At 36.0% G+C, this 16,251-nt stretch overlaps 1 protein-coding gene across 1 annotated transcript in view; it reads right to left on the bottom strand.

Annotated features, from left to right (window-relative positions):
- The window catches only part of LOC145289007 (replication termination factor 2-like), a 56,311-nt gene that overhangs the window by 28,067 nt on the left and 11,993 nt on the right, over positions 1-16,251 (bottom strand). Inside the window, exon 2 of the mRNA XM_080136375.1 lies at positions 1,538-1,632. Coding sequence (XP_079992501.1) covers positions 1,538-1,632 — 95 coding nt within the window. The remainder of the gene's footprint in view (positions 1-1,537; positions 1,633-16,251) is intronic.

Genomic DNA, 16,251 nt, shown 5'->3' with positions numbered 1-16,251 from the left:
TTTATGTAGGAATTCCCTTATTTCCATGCCATTCTAGCGTTTTACGGCAGTTTCTATGGAAGATAAAAACTGTGCATTTGGAGGGGGGGGCAGCTTTCTAGACGATTATGTGTGGTTTTAAGAGGGGTTTTGTTGGAACAGAATTTCTCACTCGGACTTAGAATCAGTAGTAAAGAAAGGTATTTTAAGAATGTGTAACTTACCACTCGGACCTATGATTAGAGTTAGAGTTAAAGGACTAGAAAAGAAGGGTGGGGGCTTATCACTCATATTTTTTAATATTTAACTTTTCACCATGTAAAAAATATCAAATAAATTTATGCCAACTGGAGCTTATTGCCTTAAAAAAAATGATCTGAAAATAGGGGATAATTTAATGTTAAATTCATATGTAAAATTGATCCCTCCTGCTCAACTCTAAATTAATCATTTTGGGTTTATTTTTTTGTGCCTATTTTTTTTTCTTTTTGCCGTTGATGTATTGCCAATAATAAAGTAAGCGAAAAAATCTAATTGTTGAATGTTTTCATTGATATGGAAATTATTTTTTTGAGTAGAGAAATAAAATATTGTTAACACAAAAAGATGATTTTTATGTACAGATTTTGATGTGCTTTGAGATACATAAACTCTTTTTTTCAAAATATTCAAGATTTATGTTAAAACTTTAGATTATTTTCATAGAATCCTTTAAAATCTGTTTTTTTAAAGAGTTTTTATGGTTAGTGAATGATGTTACTTAACCCTTTATGACCTGAATTATGATGTAGAGAATTTAAACAGTATTAATTTTAGATGGCAGCATACTGAATGTAAGCAATGGACAGTTGCAATCTGGAGGTATCTGGCATCTACCCAAATACTGAACTAATACGTACAAGGTGTGTTTGAATCAATTGCCACTTTATTTATGCAGTTATATTCATTTATTTACAAATTAGTTCAACCATGTCATAAAGGGTTAAGGACTGAATGGATAAAATTAATGTGGAAAAATTGAGGTCAGGGTTAGTTGGAAGGGGAGGCCAAGAAAAATATCGAAGGAAGTGAACAAGAGAAAGATGGATGAATAAAAACCTAACCAGAAATAGGTTAATTTTAGATTCAATTTCTAAAAGCCATCCTACACATGTCAGCATGAAAAACAGATGTTAAAACGACAATGACAATAAGTTGTCGTAAACATTAAGATTGTAAAAAATGTTGATATTGTAATATTCTTTGATATTCTGTCATTTCAAACGATACAGGATTCATCTGTTTTTTTTTTACTAATGAGTCACCACTTATCAAAAATAAAAGCTACTCGAGGATAGAGAATTAACAAGGTGGATGGATTTAATGATGAAAAACCATGAGAGGATTAAAATCAACAAGGCTTTCAATCATGTTAGATGCAAAATGTTATAGAATTTCTCGTTCAATCAACAGCATCAAAAAAAACTTGTGAATAATTCATCCACTGAATCCATCAAGAGCAAAGGATCCAAATCAAACTCTTCAATCACAAAAAAAGAAGAAATCGTAGATTACTTACCTGCCAAGTTCACAACTCATAATTGGTGTTCGTAAGGATTCTTGGCTTATGGCACAGTGCTTCCATTTTGCTACTAAATCAGCCATTTTGTCTTTCTGAAATTTAAATATTAATAAAATAAACCTTACAGTTTGAATTACAAAAAGAAATTTAAATATTAATAAAAGAACCCTTACAGTTTGAATTACAAAAAGAAATTTAAATATTAATAAAATAAAACATAGTTTGAAATTAAAAAAAGAAATTTAAGTAACAGTTCAATTCCTGACCACAGTATCCTAAAATTGTGTAACAAATGCCTATAGCTCACTCGGTAATGCTGATCATGCTGTGATACTGGTAGGAATTACCTTAAACTTTCAACCCCAAGTTGAAGACCCATTACTCAAAACAACAAAGTACTTTAAAAAAAAGTTGACTGGAAGCCAGCCATGGAGTAATCTCTTTTCTCTTCCCACAGAATTGTCTGGAAATAAAATTACTCAATGGTTCAAAGCAGCAATTGAAGGACATGTTCCAACATGGAAATCCTTTAGCAAACCTCACTCTTCCCAATGGTTTACTTCTACTTGTGCAGCTGCTACTGCTCAAAAGAAGCATGCTTACGATAGACATAAGTCCAATACAAATAGGTAAAAATGAATAGAAGCTAGAAATAATTGTAAGAGTGAAATATTTGCAGCCAAGAGAAGGCATTCTGAAGTCACCAGAAAATGCATTCAATCGCAGAAATTAGAAACTAGCGATTTCTGGAAAATTTATAACAGTACAGTAAATAATGGGTAATCAACAATTCCCCCACTATCCAACAATCTTGAAGTTGTTTGCACAGCAACAGAGATGGCTAACCTGCTAGCCCAACGGTTTTCTTCCAACTCCACTTTGGTCCCAGCAAACCATTTCCTTCCAGGTTTTCCTTTATGGACAGAAGCCACACTTGATAATCTGAAAACCATCTCATCCCATGTTTATGATGTCATAAAAAACCTAGACCCCTCGACGGTTTAGGTCTTTCTATACTATCAAAAAAAAAAAAAAATGTTCTGCTAAGATTGTCCCGATTCTCTCCAACCTCTACAACAAATGCCTTATCGAATCTGGCTTTTCTGACTGCTGGAAAATTGCTTCTGCTGTACGAGTTTTTAATAATTCTGTTGAAAGAAATGATCGACTAAATTATCGCCTTGTAGTGACCAGCTACATCAAATCGCTCATCACATAATCAGAGGAATGTATTCGCCGGAATTTATTCATTTCAGGAACAGTTTGGTTTTATCACCATTCGCCCACGCAATCTATTAGTGCGTAGAATCGTGGGTGTGACGTGACCTTTTTTACACACTGTGGGGTATATGCGAAAGGGAAAAAAAAAAAGAAAAAGACGTACCCGGCGTATCTGCATCGCTCTTTGGGAAAGAAGAAGGAAAGGATGGCTAGCTCATTTATATACACGAAGGGCATCTTGGGAAGGCAGGGCATGAGGGGAGAAGCTACTTTTTTCCTGTCTCTTCCTTTTTTTTTTCTAAATAGGAGGATATAAAAGCTGGGGAAAATTCCCTGGAAGACACAAAAAGAAAAGAGTCGTCAACATCTTCTTTTAAAGTATTTTGTGTTGCTGACGTTCTGATTGTGCGGTGTGACATTGGTAGCGAGAGGCCAGGTGTGGTCAATTGGAAAAGAAGAGGGCAGAAACGTGCTGATGTCGAGCGAGTGACTCACTCCTTCCCAAACCCCAGAACCGAATCCTGATTGTAACCCTTAGACACACAAATCCATAGAACTATATTTTTGTCTAGGTCAGAACATTCTAGAAAATCAATATACAATGCCTAATGCACCAAAGACAAAAGAGTTTCAGACAATGTTTCTGCAAGTTACTTCTCTGCTACCCATGATTATTACGGGTTTTACTCTGTTTAAAAGATGTAAAACTGCACTGTGAAGAATACCAAGCTGCAACAGATAAATTACTCAATCCTTTACGAAATAAGCTCATGCAAACAGCAAAAAATGAATATTTTTCCTCGCAAAACTCTTACCTTTCTGGTATACCTTTATTCGCAGTGTTCCTTCATAAAATATGTTGATAACAATTTCCTCAGTCATGAAAGATTTCTTGTAAATTTTAAACTTCTTTCCAACCGACAGTATGGACTTAGGCATGCTCATTCTATTGTAGATATCCTAACTGTAATCTCTGATTATATATACTATACACTGGATAAGGCAAGGGAGGCTAGAGCAATAGCTCTAGACATATCTAAAGCCTTTGACAGAGTTTGGCACAATGGTCTTCTCATGCAAACAGAAAAAAAATTAATATTTTTCCTTGCAAAGCTCTTACTTTTCTGGTATACCTTCATTCTTGATGTTTCTTCACAAAATATGTGTTGTGTAGTGGGTCGGGGGTTCATATTGAAGAGATGACAGGTTCATATCGGAGACATGTATAACGGGGACTCAGCACAGATGATGATGATGATGATGATGATGATGATGATGATGATGAGGGGAAGACATTTATAACAAACTGGGATGATTCTTGGGGATTTCATATTAATATTACGGAGCTGGGACATATGATGCAACAGTTCTTAACACATATAGAGGGGAGGAGATACTTCACTTATGATGAAGGAGACATTACTTGTAAGGGGGTTATACAAGAGTTCGTTTATAGGTGAATATACAAAACACATTTAACTTTTTGGTTGTAAAAACGACAGTTACAAATTATTAGATGGTGATTTCTTTATTCATCTGTCCGCCGATTGATGAAGTCAGGAATTCAAGCCTTTTCAACTATATGGTCTACTCTTCTCCCTTCGCCTCCAAGGAGCTCCAACTCGCCAACTGACTATCACAGTCTGTGATCTGCTCTGATTATCTGATCCTAATCAACTTCCTAACTTCGAACTCTCAATTCATATATTGAGAAATCTCCTCTGTTTATGGCGTCACAAGTGTGGTCCCCAACATGACTAACTTTCACGTGTATTTACATATGTCTGTCCAAACACATTTTTGGCAAACAAAGAATTATCAATTCTAATTGTTTAATATCTAATCTATTTTTAAACAATATTTTTTTTAACTCGCATTGTCCATTCTTTTAACTGACATTTAATATCTAGTTATTCTAAAAGAATGGAAAATCGCTTTTTTTTTGACATAAATAATATTTAACTATTTCTAAAAGAATTAACAATGGACTGCATTTCTAGGATTTCAATTATCCACTTGCCTACAGGGTTCGATTCTAGCTTTATACCTAATATCATTTTCACTTATCTAGTCTGTCTTCTTACTTACACGAGAAGGGGACAGGTCTTTCATGTAACATATGTTGATAATAACAATTTCCTCAGTCACAAAAGATTTCCACCAAATACCCTTACACATATTTTTCACTTGGATTATAATTCTGAACTTTCGTTTTATAAAAATGCACATTTCCCTGCTTTATTCATGAATTTAATCTTAATAATTTAATCTTAATAATTTAATCTTAATAATTTCATGGTCATGGAAGATCAGCAAACATACAGGATTGAATACAAATTACACATCTCCCATATATAAAACAATAAACTACTTCTGATTAAACAAAATTTATTATTTTAGTTTTAGAATTTGTTGCCGAGTTGTTGCTATTTACTGATGTTCATTTTGTTTTTCCTGTTAGAGAAAGGAGTTTCGACCTATGTTCCTGCCACTATCACAAATTCGGATATCAGTTGTTACTCTTCTCCCCACAACCTCATTAGCCTCCTCCCTTTCTTTTCCAAAATCTTTGAGTCTTTAATCAATCAAGCACTAGTCCACCATCTTGTAAATTTTAAACTTCTTTCTAACTGACAGTATGGATTTAGGCATGCTCACTGTAATCTCTGAATGTATATACCATACACTGGATAAAGCAGTAGCTCTAGACATATCTAAAGCCTTAGACAGAGTTTGGCACAATAGTCTTCTCATGAAAATTAGATCTTGTGGTATTATTAGATGAATAATATAATCAAAAACTTCTTAAATAACAGAAAAATCCCGGTTGTTCTTCATGGTTGTATAGCAAAACAACATTATATAAATACGGGTGTGTCACAGAAGCCGATTTTGTACTTTTATTATTGCTGATATTCATAAACGACCTCCCTTATAAAAATGTCTCTGAGATGGATATATTTGCGGATGACACTACGCTTTATAACAGACTCAAGGGGAAAACAAATGAACACATATCTAAGAAAATGGCTAAAACCTTAAGGAAGACCTCAATCTGTAGTGCAATCGGCCTGTAAATAGATGTTAACATTCAATTCTGCCAAGACTAAGCTTCTTTCCTTTAATAACTACAAGAAACCATCTCAACCACCAATTGCTATGATTAATGATACACTACCTGAAAGTACTGTCTTCAAACTCCTTGGCATTAACAAGCAACATGAATTGGAACAAATACATTGAGGTAATTGCCAAGGCTGCTGCGAATAAGGTTAGGCTCTCTCTACCGTACTAGAAGGTTACTCACACCTGAGAGTATCCTGTACTTCTACAGCCACTATTTGCCCATGCATGGAGTATTGCTGCCACCTCTGGGCTGGTGCATCTGCCACCAGTCTCTTGTTCTCAGACAAGATTTAAAAAAAAGAGTCTCCAATCTAATAGGTCCCACACTAGTAATCAAACTCCAACCTCTGTCCCATCGCAGAAACGTGGCATCTCTGTTCCTGTTTCACAAATATTTTAATGGAATGTGCTCTGACAAACGCAAAGCATGTGTACCCCCTCAGCGTAGATATCCTTGAGAAACCTGTCAAACAACAAAATCCCACCCCTACACTGTAGAGATCTCTAGATTTTGTAAAGCCTTCTACTTAAATAGTTTCTTTCAGCAAACCTTATCATGTTCTACAAAAAAAAAAATTCTTTGTTTCTTTTTCTCTCTTAGTTTCCCCTCTCTGTCCTGCTCTAAGCAAATCTGATGACAAATTCCAAAATTTCATCATGACAACTTTCAAGAGAAAATACACGATTAAACTCGGTTCTCCAACTTCCAACATAGACCTCCACTACCATGTCTCCTTCTCCAACATCAGGGATCTATGTTCTAACCTTTCAGAGGTTGAAACCCAATTACAGGAGACTAAACCACACCTTTTTTTTTTTTTTAAGTGAAACTGGCATTGGACAAGCTATTTTCCTAGAAGAGTTCGCAATTAAAGGATACTCTAACTTAACTTCCAAATCTGATCCCCAAGATCGCCATGGGCATGGAATATGTGCCTATATTAAAGATGGCTTTCCATGTGGTAGGGACATCTCCAAGGAAGATCCTAACTTACCCTATATGTGCTTCCGGGTTGCACTTGCTCACACTACTGCATTTATATTTACTCTCTATCGCCCCCACAACAGCGGAGTTATTATCTTTAAAAGCATATCTGAGAAAATTAACCAAGTCCTATCTGCCTATCCTTCAGCCACATTCACGTATGTGGAGACTTCAATGTTCACAACGTGGAATGGTTAACTCACTCAAACAAGACCGATGATGAGGGGATGTTCTGTCATGATTTCTCCATTGCTTATGACCTCACTCAGATTGTTCACGAAACCACCCGTGTGTCTCCACTGGGATCTTCTGACCACTCTGTTGTATCAACTAAGATAAAAATGAAGTGTAATAAGTCCCCAAACGTACCTCTCCATCGTACAGTATATCGATACACTAAGGCTGACTGGGATAGCTTCCGTACATTTATATCGGATCTATCTCTGCATTCCATGTTTAAAAAGGATGTGTCCTCTATAGTATCAGACCTGACAGAATGGTTAATTGTAGACCGTTTCATACACTCAAAAAAGTTCCAGCAAAAACCTAACAGCCAGCCATGGTTCTCTCCAGAATGCACTCCTGCCATTGTGCACAGAAATCACTTTTTCCATTGCTTCCAACCTAATAGATGTATGGAAACTAAAGCTGCTTTCAGGACTGCCAGCAACCATTGTAAGAAAGTAATAAAGAACGCAAGAGAGTTGTATGCTCAATCTGTTAAGTCCAAAGTAGCTGAGCAGCGGCTTGGTTCCTACCAGTTTTGGCAAATAGCAAACAGAATCCTGAACAGAAGTATGTGCTCTATCCCAACTATCACTAATGGACCTGAGGTAATCTTGTCAGCATCAGACAAAGCCAAACTCTTTGCCAAGAATTTGAAGCTAATTCTACCCTTTGTGACCAAGGCCACCAACCCCCAATATTTCCTCCTGTATAAGAAAACACGCTATGTGATATACATATATCTGTACGTGATGTTGCCAAGCTAATCAAAAACCTTGATTCCAGTAAAGCAACAGGCCCTGACGGTATTCCAATTATAGTACTCAAAAAACTTCAACCAGAAATAGCGCCCATACTTACAAAACTGTTTAAACATTGTCTTAAGGAGAATAGCTTCCCATCACCCTGGAAAATCTCATCAGTATGCCCTGTATTTAAGAATTCAGCTGATCGCTCATCTTCCTCTCAGTACAGGCCAATAAGTCTCCTGTGCGTCATGAGTAAGTTGCTGGAATCTGTGTTAAATACAGAAGTAATCAAACATCTAAACAAAAATAACCTTCTTAGTGACACACAATATGGTTTCCGTTCTGCTAGATCTACAGCAGATGTGCTTACAGTTATATCTCATAGGATTAGCAAATCTCTCAACGGAGGCAACCTTTCTAGGGCAATTGCTCTTGACATATCTAAGGCGTTTGATAGGGTATGACATAAAGATTTACTTCACAAGATTTCTAGCTATAGTATAACTGGAAATGTCTTTTCAATTATTAAATCATTTCTTTCTGATAGGTTCATAAGAGTAGTAGTTGAGGGGCAAAAATCAGAAGCTCACAATATTAATGCTGGTGTCCCTCAGGGGTCCATCCTCGGCCCAACTCTATTCCTGATCTATATTAATGATCTTCAAGATCACATCTTTATATCATTTGTAGACATTTATGCTGATGACACTACCATTTATGGTAGCACATCTAAGACAGTAAACGACCAAGTTCTCTCCGATTCTCTCTCCTCTGATCTTGAGCACGTGGTACAATGGGGAAAGGAGTGGTTGGTTACTTTTAATGCAACTAAAACCAAGCTTCTCTCTTTACATCATCAACACTCTGATCCACATCTGGCATCAATTGAAATGAATGGCTCTCGTCTTCAGAAGGCCTCAAGTTTTGAAAAGCTTCTGGGCTTGACCGTTACTCCTGATCTTAAATGGAACACGTACATCAAATCCGTTGCCAAGGCCGCTGGAAAAATGGTGGGATCTTTCTATTGATCCAGTAGATATCTCACTGCTGATGCAATTCTCTATCTATATAAGAGCCAGGTACGTCCAAGGATGGAATACTGTTGCCACATCTGGGCAGGAGCTGCTAGAAAGGACTTGTCCTGCCTTGATAGAGTTCAAAATAGACTTTGTAACCTCGTAGGAGATGTGCTTTTCTCTTCCCTGCAACCTCTATCTCACAGAAGAGATGTTTCGAGTTTGTCTCTGATGTATCGTTATTTTCATGGAAAGTGTTTGACTGAGCTCCAGTCTATGGTCCCCCCCCTCGCCTAACTTTCACAAGAAACACCCGTCTAGCTGAAAACACTATCAATAATTCCAACCACTCTTTATCTGTGCCGAAACCTAAACGTAGATTCCATGAACAAAGCTTCTTTCTTAGAACTGCACGCCTGTGGAATTGTCTTCCGTTTTCCTGCTTTCCGGCTGACTATAATATGGTTGTCTTCAAGTCTAACGTAAACAAGTTCTTGATGAGCCGTTCCATATAAGTTAACAAATTTACCGAATTGATTACTATATTGTCCAATTTCTACTGTACACTCTTTAACCCTTATCCTCGAGTGGCCTCTTGGCCTTGATAATGTGGTGATGCCTGTGTAAAAAAAAAAAAAAGGGGGGGATTTGTGTTAAACATTCTATATAGAAAATTGTATTAAAACCTATATAGTTGCCTGTTTCCCACCTGACTTCAACTTGGATGTCTTTAAGTCCAACATAAACAAATTCCTGATGAACTGCTCCCTTAAGTAAGACACCTTATCAAATCTCCAATACTAATGATTACTACGACGCTATCCCATTGATTACTGTATACGCGATAACTTTTATCCTCGAATGGCTTCCGGGCCTTGATAAGTGGTGACCTTCGTGTAAAAAAAAAAATTTTTATTTTAAATCTTTTATGCACCATCCTCCTAGTAAAACGTACGACAGGAAATTCTTTCCCTACAGCCTTCAATGTTAAGATTGTCATGGAGAATAGCTTAGAAAGAGCTAATTGAAGCTGAGAATGGAGGCTACGTAAGAAAGATTAGCTTTAGTAATTAAATTAAAACAAATTTCTACACTCTAAACTGTGTAATAAAAAAAGAATTAATTAAATAGTCATTTAAGAAAAAGTTGTTTCATTTTCAAACTGTAAAGTGACGTGTGTGTGTGTGTGGAGAAGTGGAAAAGCAGTGAAGGAGAATTTCGAGCAAAATCATTAAAATGCAACAGGTTAAATCCAGTCAACAGAAAGCAGGAGGGGAGATCAAACTAGTTGCTGGGCAACTGGAGAAAAGATTTAAAAGACATCAAATAAAAAGGAGGAAAAAATCTGAGCAAAAAATATGTGGGTGTTCTAAAAGCAATGTCGCCTATTTTTTTATTCCACCCGAATGGGTCAGAGAGGATTGCAAATTGCATTGGTATGATGACTGAACTTATGTATTTATTGCCTAAAAGTTTTGTCTCTCTGTTGCAGATATTGACGGTTTAAAATTCTAAAAAGCCAACCAGTCATGAACGTGTGTCAGAAGCAAAGATGCATCATTAAATTCTTAGCAAAAGTCCATTGAGAATTGTGGTGATTATGTAAAAAAATGAATTCTTGAGCACAAAAGGTCATTCGTTTTAATGATACCATTCCCATCTTCACAGTTCTTCAACTTCTCGAGTTAAAAAAAAATATGAAGCTTTACTTTTGGATCAATGTTTGTAAGTTATATACAATCAGAAATTTTATGTTAATTTCGATGTATTTTTACTTTTGAGAAACAACCTATTTCATAAAATTTGGTTTTAAATGCAAGTAATTAATGAAAAATGGTAAGAAATCCATAAACCATTTCGATAAATGTTGGAAAATATAATGGAAAAGTGTGAATTGTCTTGCAGCAGAATTTGGTAAAATTGGAATTCTCTTATCAGATCAGTTTCACGATTGTACAGAATCTGCTGCTTTTTATTTGTAACTTAGAAACATTGTTCAAAAATTTTCATATAGTTTTTTTTTAAATAGATGCTTTATGCTAATTTAACGAATTGAAGGTCTACTTGTTTAAGCAATGGCCAACGACTCTTTATCTGAGAGTCCATCTTTCAAACTCCTTGGCCTAACGTTCACAGGAAACATGAGTTGGAACAATTACATTGAAGGCATTGCCAGGGCCGCTGCAAGAAAGGTAGGCTCTCTCTACCGTGCTAGAAAACTACTAACACCCGAAAGTATCCTGTACCTCTATAAGGCCACCATTCGCCCATGTATGGAGTATTGCTGCCACATCTGGGCTGGTGCATCTGCTACTAGTCTCTCGCTCCTTGACAAGGTTCAAAAGAGAGTCGCAAACCTGATAGGCCCTGAACTGGCATCTAAGCTTCAGCCTCTGTCCCATCGACGAAATGTTGCATCGCTCTGCCTTTTCTACAAGTATTTTAGTGGTGAATGCTCTGACGAACTGCAATCACTTGTGCCCCCACGACGCGAGCACCCTCGACAAACCCGACAGGCTACTAGATCCCACCCCCACACTGTAGAGATCCCTAGATGTAAAAGATCTTTTTACTCCAATAGTTTCTTCCCCAGAACCGCAAGACTCTGGAATTCCATTCCAGGTCCCTGCTTCCCCAACAGTACTGACATGCAGAAGTTCAAGTGTAACGTGAACCGACACCTTGCTGCCCAAATCCCTACATAGTACCCCAGTAGTTGTTTCCCCTGATAGTAGCCCCCTACACCAAAGTGGCAATTTGCCTTGTTTGGGGTGAAAATGTAATAAAAAAAAATAAAAAAAATAAAAAAAAGTTGGAAACTTGGAGAAAAGTTATGGAAAATAAGTCTGAGAATGAATTTGACCAAAATCAAAATGGTCAGTGGTTAGAGTACTAAAAATCACCCAGAAAGAGGAAAATTTCCCTGTTTTGGCAAAAGGGTTGGGAGCAACTCAATTTTTTGTGTACTTGTAAGCATTGGATACACAAGGAGTGCAGTGGAATTACAGGTAGTTTGAGAAATAATAATCAGTTTGTGTTCAAGACAGTGAAGACACATGAGAACAAATGTGTGGAGAAAGTATATTTGGATGGTGAGGCTATTCAGAAGTTTTGTTACTATTGGAGAACAGAGAAGAACGGGTGTTATTGTGATTGCAAGAATTAGAAGTGGATGGAATAAATTCAAGAAGCTTCTACCATTACTAACCAAGTGAAGAATCTCTCAAGCATGCGTGCACAGTGTGATAACGTATGAAAATGAAACCTGGCCAGTGAGGTTTGAAGATATGTGTTGCATGGAGAGATATGCAAATTATACAATCAATGTATTATGAGTTTTAAATATAGGCTTAAACCTAATGACTTCAAAGGAAGATTAAATCTGGACAGTGTAGGGAGATTTCTGCAGAACAGAAGACTCTTTTTGGTTTGGTTTTATTATAAAAGTTAAAATTTCTTGGGTTAGTTACAGTAGCAGTGTCAGTTTTCATGGAAAGCATGAGATGAAGTGATAAAGATGGATTTGAGTGGCATAGGGATAAATTAAGACCAGGCCAGAGATAGGTTGGTTTCAAAGCCAATATTTAAAAGCCATCCAATACATGCCAGCATATTTTATGATGATGATAAAAATGTGAGGAAGTTGAAGACTTAAAAACGTCACTGTATGTTGCATCGCTCTGCCTTTTCTACAAGTATTTTAGTGGTGAATGCTCTGACGAACTGCAATCACTTGTGCCCCCATGACGTGAGCACCCTCGACAAACCCGACAGGCTGCTAAATTCCACCCCCACACTTTAGAGATCCCTAGATGTAAAAGATCTTTTTACTCCAATAGTTTCTTCCCCAGAACCGCTAGACTCTGGAATTCCATTCCAGATCCCTGCTTCCCCAACAGTACTGATGTGCAGAAGTTCAAGTGTAACGTGAACCGACATCTTGCTGCCCAAATCCCTACATAGTACCCCAGTAGTTGTTGCCCCTGATAGTAGCCCCGCCTCCTACACCAAAGTGGCAATTTGCCTTGTTTGGGGTGAAAATGTAATAAAAAAAAATATTTCATTTGCCATTTTTACATATATTTTATCCGGATAAAAAGTGTGATTCTCACCAACCATCCTGTTAATACATGTGTGAGTTTGTACTGAATTTCTACATAACTGGTGTTGTTTAATATAATACTTAGGCGGAGTTAGGAAAGGCATATATACTATTCAAAATGTAGTTTTTCTTTTATTTGTTTTGTACTTGTGGCTTTAAATTACCCACCAAGCCAATTGACCCCCTTCCCTCCCCCTCTCCACCTGGCTGTTGACATTGTATTGACCTCCTCACCTTCTATTATATTGTGTTCTCTGTCACCCTCTCTCTTATTTTTCTCTTTCTATTGCTGTTATTTCAGTCAAGTTTACATTTCTGGCATGCAATGTATGTGCCTCCAATAACCAGTAATGACCCGATTGTATCATTTTTCTTATTCATGCTATTTAACTAGTATGAATAAGAAAAAATTTCCTGGTGATACCAGATAAAGCTGTCTGAAAACACCGATTTCCTGGCCTAAAATGCACCAAACATTGATGTTATTGTTTTTATCTCTTTATAAAACTGAATTGTCTTCTGCAAAGCTAAAGATATAAACAATTTCCTCTACCAAACAACCAGGCCAAACACCATGAATAAATATGTGAAATTCTAAAGAACTTGTAGCATAAAATTTTTTATCAAAATAACCAGATTCTGCATTAAGTAATCCAAAAAGGCTTGATAACAAAATAACCAAACATCATGAATAAATATCATATGATATAATCACACGCATGCACAAGTTCTTGTTAGATCACCAAAGTTAAGCAATGTTGAGCCTGGTCAGTACCAGATGGGTAACCATTTGGGAATATCAGGCACTGTATTTAGGAGGACATCGACATCTTCCTACAAGAACTGCAAAAACATGTCATCTCTCTTGACAAGGATATGCATGCAATTGGGGACTGCTTATGAACTTCGGATCAACATGTCTAAAAATGCTGTTGGCATATAATAAATATTTGAAAATATAAAGAACTTGAAACGTAATAATTTTTAATAAAATGAACAGATTCGGCATTATATACTCCAAAAACAGTTGACGTGCTGTAAAACAAATCAATAAATCATCCAAGTTAAAATTCTGACTTTGTGATAACTCGTTCAATATACGAGTCACTACTCCAGTGGCTTACATTCAATTCAATACATTGCATTCAATCATTCAAGCTATCTTCCTCTTTATATTTCTAGTACTAGGGCTTGTACTTGAGCCTTTGGGGTATATAATCAAGGAGCCGGCCTGAGCATCACCAGACCTCTACACAAGCAATAGCTAATCTCATTTTTGAAAAGGAAAATTCTTTCAGCACGAAAACAAATGTTGCTTTCATAAGTTTGGCAAAAGTTATAAAAATTCTACAATTAGAGAATGACATTGGATCACTTTTAAAACAGAATATGAAACCAAGTTTACAAGTTCACCCTGAAATTTAGTTTACCCATGTTAAAATAAATGTTTATTGCATGCAAAAAAACAAAAACAAGAACCTTCTGTTCTTGGTTCTTCCCTTTTTGTAACTAGGTGCAAATGCAGATATATTGTTTTTTTTAATTGTCCAACGATTTTTATAACACACCCAATGATTGCAAAATATAATCTGACTACTTGTCATTATCTTTTGAATAGATATGTGATGTCATTTACAAAATATTCAAGTATTCAAGATCAGACATAAAACAATGATTTTAGTGATTGAAACTTGAAATCCGGCATTGCCCAGGAACAATAACTTCAAATTTGAAATTTTTGGGATGTATTGTATTACATTTTTTACTTTTCTTAGCTATTTTTTTTCCCCAGATTTTATCATGAAATTATTTAAAACTAGCAGGACCCGGGAAATTCCATGGAACAAGAAATATATTTGATTAACAACTAAGTTTTGTTAAAGCTGATATTTTTTTCTAGATAGCACAAAAAATTGTTTTTGTTTTGTTTTTTTTTGGACAGAAAAACTAATAATATGCAGCAAATATAACTTTATTAACATTTCTATGAAAATAGTGTCCATTAAATTTTAAATATAGAATTGACCTAAATGAGATAAATTAATAAATACTAATACTCAGAAAGTAATATGTGCTATATAGTTATGTACAAAAAATAAAATCACATTGTAAGAGACAATCTTTAATTTATTCCTTCAGTCCAGCACCTTTTGGCAATATTATTATTTTTTCCCTGTTTCTTTCAAATGTCCCCTTTTTGCATAACTTTTTTCGACTCATATTCAGTGGTATCACTGCACATCAAAATTACTACAAATTCCTATCTCACACCATTACAACAATGATCATATATTATTATTATTGTGATATTTGAAAAAGAGGCTACATCATAGAGAGGTCACTGTCATATTATTTGTCAAAATTCGCAAATTTGGCCTTTTTTGAAGCAGTTTGGCCCTCAAAAATTGTATTCGACATTTTTTAAAGTGTAACATACAGACGAAGGAAGGACCAATCATAATATTATATAGATCAACTTCCAGCATACATATATAAGGAAAGTGAGATTTCCCCCTATTTGCTTGACTGATATAGCTCCATAAACAGAAGCTGCATGTAGAATTTCGCTTTCGTCCAATCAGCAGTACTTGCTTAAAAAATAAATATATAAAAAACGTTTCTTTAGTTTTGTTTGAATTTACCAGTTATTTATATTTTTCCACTCAGCTGTTTTCTTTTTGATTAATTTCAGCACAGAAGTAGGATTATACCCTCCCCATAATAAGTCCATCTTTCAACATAAAACACTTTAAAAAAATTTTTGTTTTTTTTACAAGGGAGTCACCACATATCAAGGCTTGAAGGCCATTTGAGAATAAGGTTTAATGAGTGTATGGTGGTCATCGGGATAACAGTGTAGTAATCATTAGTGGTTCAAATTGGGTATAATTTGATTATTTAAGGGGACGGCTCAACAAGAACTTGTTCATATTGGATTTGAAGATGACAATATTACAGTCAGCTAGAAAGTAGATCAGCAGAATAGAGTTCCACAGGCGGCCAGTTCTAGGAAAGAAGCTCTGTTCAATGGGACTTGCATTTAGATTTAGACACAGATAGGAAGTGGGGGAAATTGTAGACAATGGTTGCAGCTAGGCAAGTGTTTTTGTGAAGGTTTGCAAGAGGAGAAAGTAGGTCCTCTATTTCAGATCAAGAGTGAAGATCAAAAGCTTGTCAAAGCAGGGAGCTTCTTTGAGACAAGAACCATTGATATTAATTGGAGTCAAAGTGGGGATCAAAATGTTTATGAGTAAAAAGATAGAAGCCACCTTTTGCCCCATTGTACC

This window comes from Euprymna scolopes, chromosome 2 (genome assembly GCF_053919585.1).
Source record: "Euprymna scolopes isolate OS-2025 chromosome 2, ASM5391958v1, whole genome shotgun sequence".
NCBI lineage: Eukaryota > Metazoa > Mollusca > Cephalopoda > Sepiida > Sepiolidae > Euprymna > Euprymna scolopes.
The sequence above is the reverse complement of the archived record's forward strand: the minus strand, read 5'-3'. Positions and strand labels throughout refer to the sequence as shown.